The 7,999-nt window shown below is 36.2% G+C and overlaps 1 protein-coding gene across 1 annotated transcript; it reads left to right on the top strand.

Moving 5' to 3' along the window:
- The first annotated feature begins 1,325 nt into the window (after positions 1-1,325).
- LOC108222900 (probable phospholipid-transporting ATPase 4) lies at positions 1,326-7,581 on the top strand. Its single transcript, XM_017396863.2, has 11 exons — positions 1,326-1,531; positions 2,100-4,096; positions 4,183-4,293; positions 4,586-4,862; positions 4,960-5,048; positions 5,144-5,228; positions 5,304-5,513; positions 5,627-5,752; positions 6,206-6,304; positions 6,410-6,601; positions 6,692-7,581. The coding sequence occupies exons 2-11, from the start codon at positions 2,277-2,279 to the stop codon at positions 7,355-7,357; spliced, it is 3,675 nt and encodes a 1,224-aa protein (XP_017252352.1). The 5' UTR covers positions 1,326-1,531; positions 2,100-2,276; the 3' UTR covers positions 7,358-7,581.
- The last annotated feature ends 418 nt before the right edge of the window (positions 7,582-7,999 follow it).

Raw genomic sequence — 7,999 nt, 5'->3', positions numbered from 1 at the left:
TTTCGATATTGGTCAAAAGTTAGGGACAAGACATGTACGATTACCTTCATAACACAGAATATAAAAATTGTCCCTAAGAGCACAATTTTTTTTTTCATAAATAGGATGTGGATATTAAAGAGAACGTGATCAGCGTAGAAGCATTGGTAAAAAGCCTATTATCGATACTAGAAATATCCTTCTTCAAAGATCGCAAGAACGTCTTTAAAAGAGTGTATGAATATATCTTAACGTGCATGATGAAATATATCACTTATATGATTTTAAAATGTCCACTCAACTTGAAAGAGAATTTGATTATTATTCGATTATAAAAACTTTATGTTCATTTTCAATCTAAAATTAATAAATAGTCCGACCACTTGAATAAAAAGAGCATAAGTGGATGTAACATATGATATTGAATATAAGTTTAATTTTCTTATGTCGAACACCATCAAGCTTTTTTTGTCTAACCCATATATAAATTTTGTCAATAATTTCACATCTAGCATCATTTACATTTTTCAAGTACAAAAATATATTAAAAAAAAATAGATGAATTAATAAATATATATTTCAAAAATAAAAAAGTATCAAAATTTAAATTTGTTAAATAAATTAAATAACAAATTTAGAATGTGATTTTAAATCAGAGACCCGTGCCTTGCACGGGTTTCTACGCTAGTTTTTAATTATATGATTACATATTTTAAAATAAATTATATGTAATTTAAAGGCAAATATTTAGTGAAGTACTTGATGTTATTTTTAGTTATCTAATTTGGATAAGAAATATATTAGATCTTAAATAAATATTTTATTTATAATATAACTAACAAATTTAGATAACCTTAACAAAATTATTTTTTCATATTTTAACTAATCAATATTTCATGTTCGACCAAAAATTAATTATATTTTAAAAACGTGCGAAAAATAGCGTATACAATTCGGTGTGACAGGAGTATCATCTGAAATCCAGCATATAATTTGAAAATAACATGTTTACTGTCCACGTCATAATAGAAAAAAATGGAAAAATATGCTGAGGTGGGTCCTCGGTGGCTTCTTTCACAGAGGCTGATTGTGACACGTAGACAATTGTTGGGACCCAGTGGTTGTAGTTCCACATGGACCTCATCTTTAATTACACAACATGTATCACCACGTTTTGGTCTTCCACGCATTGTCTATACAAATTCTAATACAAAGTGTATATGTACAAGAACAGCCTGTTTATTCGGCTTATCGATATTTACTGTAAATTATATATCGAGTATTCAAATGTGACAGTAATTTTTGTCCCTATTTAATAATTTATTTATTACTACTATAAGCCTCTTTAATACGGGCCCGGAAAACTCTGTCATTGCTTCCAATTTGGGTCGGTAATACACCCCTCCTGCTTAAACCCCCCATCTCTCTCTCTCTCTCTCTCTCTCTCTCTCTCTACATCTCTCTTTACCAATCTCTCTGTCTCTCTCACACTCGCTCTCTGTAGCTGGATTGTGTTTGATCTCATTATATTACATCTGTGCTCTTTTTACAGGTACACTTTTCACTCTCCCACCTCTATGTTGGTGTCTGTGTTCATGTCTATCTAGATTTGTTTTTGTTTTTTTAAATTTTCTTGGAAATTAGGTACTTTCTGGGTCAATTAGGCTAAATGGGTTTTGGTGTTTGAATCATAATTGCTTCGTATATTGTTTGATTGACTTGATTTTTAGCTGAGAATAGCTGTGATTTATGCTGAGATTATAATAAATTATTGTTAATTACGGTATGATAGGCTGGTGTTGAAGTGTTGACTAGTTGTAGATGAGGGCAAGACTGAGTTGGGGCAGTCAACTTTCGAAGTTTTAGCTGCGTTTGTTCTCTTTTGCCACTCTTAATTTGCAGATTTTTGATACAGATTTTTGTTTTTCTTGAAATGTTATTGGAATTCAGAAAATGGGTTTGCTGAATTTGCAGGATCTGTGTTTTGTTTTGGAGCAACGATTGACTGTTTTTTTGTTTGAATGTTGATGTTGGTGTGAATCTGTGGATAAGGAGGGGAGTTAAGTATGTTTTTACATTGAATTGTGATTTTGATTTTATTAGGTTTCTTGCTTTCTCAGGTTGTGGTCTGCTGATAGTTGATCAAAGTATATATTCTGGTTAATTATCTTCAAGAGCTTTGAATATAATCGAAGTATTTAAAGTTCAGTACGAGTTATTGTAGTGGTACTCACCACTTGGCTCTTTCGGAGAAATCTATGAGATATTTATGATTTTGTTGAGCTGAGACCTGAGAAATGGCAAACGGCAAGATCAGGGCTAAGCTCAAGAGGAGTAGTCTTTACACATTTGGCGGGTGTATTACGCCGCAGGCTGAAGATGCTGACGGGCCCCATCAATTACAAGGTCCTGGATATTCAAGAGCAGTATTTTGCAACCAGCCTCAGAGGCACCAGAAGAAACCTTATAAATATGTTTCGAATTACATATCAACCACAAAGTATAATATCATAACATTCCTACCTAAGGCTCTTTTCGAGCAGTTCCGTCGAGTTGCAAATGTGTACTTCCTTTTAGCTGCAATTTTGTCACTGACACCTGTCACACCTTTCTCTGCTGTTAGTATGATTGCCCCTTTGGCTTTTGTGGTCGGCCTCAGTATGGCAAAGGAGGCTTTAGAAGACTGGCGCAGATTTATTCAGGACATGAAAGTAAATCTGCGGAAAGCTAGTGTTCATAAAGCGGATGGGGTATTTGCTTATAAGCCGTGGATGAAGATTCAGGTTGGAGATGTGGTAAAAGTAGAGAAGGATCAGTTTTTCCCTGCTGATTTATTACTTCTGTCATCTAGTTATGAAGATGGAATCTGTTACGTAGAGACCATGAATTTAGATGGTGAAACAAACTTAAAGGTGAAAAGATCTCTGGAGGTAACTTTACCCCTGGATGACGATGATTCTTTCAAGAACTTTGCAGGAACGGTTACATGTGAAGACCCAAACCCTAACCTATATACTTTTGTGGGTAATCTTGAAATTGACCGCCAGCTCTATCCTCTTGATCCAACTCAGATTCTCCTCAGAGATTCAAAGCTTAGGAATACAACTTATGTTTATGGTGTGGTGATATTTACTGGCCCAGACAGCAAAGTCATGCAAAACTCTACACGATCTCCTTCTAAAAGAAGCAGGATTGAAAAGCAGATGGACAAAATTATTTATGTTCTCTTTACACTCCTTGTTTTGATCTCAATAATCAGCTCAGTGGGATTTGCTGTGAAGACACAATATCAGATGCCAGATTGGTGGTATATGCCTCCAGATGATAAAAATTTGTATAATCCTGACAAAGCCAATTTGTCTGGATTTTATCACCTGATCACTGCCTTGATCCTTTATGGATACCTAATACCCATATCACTTTATGTTTCTATTGAGGTTGTGAAGGTCCTGCAAGCCAAATTTATTAACCAAGATTTGCACATGTATGATGAAGACTCAGGAACTCCTGCTCAAGCGCGGACCTCAAATTTGAATGAGGAGTTGGGCCAGGTAGACACCATTCTCTCTGATAAAACTGGAACGTTAACATGTAACCAGATGGATTTTCTCAAGTGTTCTATTGCTGGAACTGCATATGGCTTGTCTGCTAGTGAAGTGGAACTTGCAGCAGCAAAGCAAATGGCGATGGACCTTGATCCACAGGATCATGATTTTGAAAGAAATTTACCTAGTAATAATGCAGGTTTTAACAATGGGCGTAGTAATCATTCTTCAGAAATTGAGTTGGAAAGAATTATTAGATCTAAAGATGAAAACCATCATAAACCTGTCATCAAAGGGTTTAACTTTGAGGATAGTCGCATCATGAATGGAAATTGGTCCAGGGAACCACATGCGGAGGTACTTCTATTGTTCATGCGGATACTTGCGGTTTGTCACACAGCAATCCCTGAATTAAACGAGGCGACTGGCAGCTTTAATTATGAAGCGGAGTCACCAGATGAAGGAGCCTTCCTTGTTGCAGCTAGAGAATTTGGATTCGAGTTTTGTAAAAGAACTCAATCAAGCATATTTGTGCGTGAAAGACATCCTTCTTCTAAAGAACCTGTTGAAAGGTCTGGCCATAGTAAATCTTTTATTCTACCGTTCCACTTTGGGTTGGTTGTGTCGGCTTTTGACACATTTTTTTGACAAATTTCAGGGAGTTTAAACTACTCAATTTACTGGATTTTACTAGCAAAAGGAAGCGAATGTCTGTCATTGTCAGGGATGAGGATGGACAGATTTTTCTGTTTTGCAAAGGCGCAGACAGGTATTGTCTGCACTTCCTATATCCTCTCCTGTCATTCTGATTTAAGAGAACCGTTAGTCCTAATACATTAGCATGCATAACATAATATGTTGATTGCTGGCTCCTGATAGTAGTATTTCAGGGAGAGTTCATCCCCATGCTGTTTAACTCTTAATATTGATTTCCAAGTGATTAATTTGAACTTTAATTGAATGTATTGTTTTCTCCCAATTTATTCCATTGTGTAGAATAGTAGCATGAGTGTCAAATTCATTTAAGACCCAGTGCAGTTTACTAGTTTTGAATTATGCAGCATTATCTTTGATCGTTTAGCAAAGAATGGAAGAATGTTTGAGGGAGCTACCACAAGGCATTTGAATGAATATGGGGAAGCTGGGTTACGTACACTAGCACTTGCTTACAAGAAGATCGAGGAGGCTGATTATTCTGCTTGGAATGAGGAGTTTCTTCGAGCAAAAACATCAATTGGTGGTGACAGGGAATCCATGCTTGAGCGGATATCTGATATGATGGAAAAAGATTTGATCCTTCTTGGTGCAACTGCTGTAGAGGATAAATTACAGAAAGGGGTAGGATATATGGTCGACATACAGAATTAATTTACCAATCATTTATGTGGTCACTTATAGTTCATTCCTTAACTTAGTTAATCTATCTGAAAATCAGGTGCCTCAGTGTATAGATAAACTAGCTCAAGCTGGTCTCAAGATCTGGGTTCTAACAGGGGATAAAATGGAAACTGCAATCAATATAGGGTAAGCTCGAGGCTTGGTCTTATTCAATATTACTTGTAACTTTTATTATAAGTTGCTCGTATAACTGAAACAGAGCTCTTTTTTTCTTGGTATAGATTTGCATGCAGTCTACTTCGACATGGTATGAAACAAATCTGTATAGCAGCAAGTGCAGAGATGCTATCCCAAGAAACCAAAGAGGTATAACATACTTAGCTTAACAATTCATATCTGTTGATGTTAGAACTAATTTCTGTTTTTGTTGTTTTTGATCAGGTAGTTAAGGAGAACATTCTAATGCAAATCACTAACGGCTCTCAAATGGTAAAGCTTGAAAAAGACCCTCATGCAGCCTTTGCCTTGATAATTGATGGGAAAACGCTGAGTTATGTGTTGGAGACTGATATGAAGCATCAGTTCTTAAATTTAGCAGTTGATTGTGCCTCTGTGATATGCTGCCGCGTCTCACCTAAGCAGAAGGCCCTGGTAAATACTTTTGTTCTTTACAATATAATCTGAAGTTCCTCACTTTGGCTAATAGACTTTTTTTTATTATTGCTTCATACTTTTGCTTATTTTATGTCCATCTGAACTTTCAGGTAACAAGATTAGTAAAAGAAGGAACTGGAAAGATCACATTAGCAATCGGTGATGGTGCAAATGATGTTGGCATGATTCAAGAGGCTGACATTGGTGTTGGCATCAGTGGTGTGGAAGGAATGCAGGTCTGTAATATTTCCAGAACTTGTTAACAAAGTGTTGTCTAGTGATAAATTTAAGATAAATTTGATGTGCACATTTGGACATCATCAGCGAATAGCACTAGATATGACCCTCAAAAGTTATGGGAACCAAATTATGCAAATCATTTACGTAAATATGTCAAAGCAATAGAGTGAACTTTTTCTCTCGTCAAATATGATCATCTATGTTTGAGGCCATCTTTTATAAAATTGCTTTAGATTTAAAATTCGCAACAAATTTGTGTGTTGGTTGCCTTAGTATATGATACCATGAGAAATCCGGCTGGATGATGGCACAGGATGTATTTTAGGGAAATGGAACTGTCTGTTTTGGATAATTAAAATCCTGCAAGAGTAGTAAGTAGTACAAGTCTTAAAAGTCTTTATTGATTCTGGTATTGTTTTCACCCTCACTCAATTCTCATTATTTTGCAGGCTGTGATGGCCAGTGATTTTGCTATTGCACAGTTCCGGTTTTTGGAGAGACTTCTAGTCGTCCATGGACATTGGTGCTATAAGCGCATAGCTCAAATGGTAAAAAACTGTAGCTGCATGTTTACTGTTTAAAATAGTTAAATGCATGCTTTGTGCTAAGTTGATTGTATTTATTCTCATATGTCTGAAATTCTCTGCATTCAGATTTGTTATTTCTTCTACAAGAATATCGCCTTTGGCCTTACACTATTCTACTTTGAGGCATTTACGGGTTTTTCTGGGCAGTCGGTTTATGATGATTGGTATATGCTGCTATTTAATGTCATTCTTACCTCACTGCCTGTCATCTCACTTGGAGTCTTTGAACAAGATGTTTCATCTGAGGTCTGCTTACAGGTCAGTTTCTCGATAAATTTTGTGCTTCAACTGCTTATGTCCATTTTTATTGAATTTGAACTTACATAAAACTGTTGAATTGTCTTACAGTTTCCAGCACTTTATCAGCAAGGACCCAAAAACCTGTTTTTTGATTGGTATCGGATCTTTGGGTGGATGGGAAATGGACTCTATTCCTCCCTCGTCATTTTCTTTTTAAACATCATCATCTTTTATGACCAGGCCTTCCGCAAAGGAGGTCAGACCGCAGACATGGCAGCTGTGGGCACCACCATGTTCACATGCATCATCTGGGCCGTCAACTGCCAAATTGCTCTTACGATGAGTCATTTCACATGGATACAGCACTTCCTTGTTTGGGGAAGTGTAGTCACTTGGTACATATTTCTATTTCTCTATGGAATGTTATCACCTTTAGTTTCCGGAAATGCGTTCAGAATTCTTATAGAAGCTCTTGCTCCGGCTCCATTATACTGGATTACTACATTATTAGTAACAGCTACCTGTAATCTCCCCTACTTTGCTCACTTATCTTTCCAAAGAGCATTCCATCCAATGGACCATCACGTAATCCAAGAAATCAAGTACTACAAAAAGGATGAAGAAGACCGAATCATGTGGACAAGAGAACGATCCAAAGCTAGGCAAGAAACGAAGATAGGCTTCACAGCAAGAGTAGATGCAACAATCAGACAGTTTAAAGGGAGATTACAAAAGAAGCATCATGCTTCATCAAGTCCGATGTCTCCTGTGTAATTATGTGTGGTCTGTTCTATAGTCATATTATTCTTTCCGTTCTCTCTAGGTTCTGTTTATAGTTCTACGGGTTTCTTGGCTGTTTGCAGTTTTGGTTAGTGGCCCTTTTCTAATTTATCGTCGGCCAGTATAGTGGTAGTTTTGTCTTAGAGATTGGTTAATACAGAGTATACTGAGGTTGTGTTGTATGTACAGTACTTAAAATCTGATTGCAGTTTACGGAAGGTGGTTGTGTGGTGGGTACATATGTGTTTCTCTTCTTTAGTTCAACATATACACAATGGTAGTAGAAAATAACTTTACTTCAATATATGGTGATGGGGTTGCTTGAATATCTGAAAAGACCCAAATAAATTATACTAGTAGTCTACTGCTAGAGATTTTGATGTCAACAAAACGTCAAAAAAATTTACATTTGAAAATATTACACATACTAAAAAACGGTAATTGCACAAAAAAATTTGAATATCCTTATTTAATGTCTTAAAAATGATGAATTATTGTTTGAATATCCTGTTGGGTCGCGGTCCATAGCCATTAATGGCTGTATATAGTTAACTGACCTACAGATTTTGGGCCGTTGGATGCATATTCAGCGGCCAAGATCATATTAAAATCTTAACATGTTCAGCGCTTTTTTAG

The sequence above is a fragment of the Daucus carota genome, chromosome 5 (genome assembly GCF_001625215.2).
Source record: "Daucus carota subsp. sativus chromosome 5, DH1 v3.0, whole genome shotgun sequence".
In the NCBI taxonomy this organism is placed as follows: domain Eukaryota; kingdom Viridiplantae; phylum Streptophyta; class Magnoliopsida; order Apiales; family Apiaceae; genus Daucus; species Daucus carota.
This window is presented reverse-complemented; position numbering and strand designations above follow the sequence as displayed.

Bases quoted from the DNA above. Each gene is read 5' to 3' on its own strand.
- LOC108222900 (XM_017396863.2), top strand. From the start codon at position 2,277: ATGGCAAACGGCAAGATCAGGGCTAAGCTCAAGAGGAGTAGTCTTTAC. The intron at 4,294-4,585 runs GTATTGTCTGCA...TGAATTATGCAG, and splicing joins TTTTGCAAAGGCGCAGACAG to CATTATCTTTGATCGTTTAG. The intron at 6,602-6,691 runs GTCAGTTTCTCG...ATTGTCTTACAG, and splicing joins CATCTGAGGTCTGCTTACAG to TTTCCAGCACTTTATCAGCA.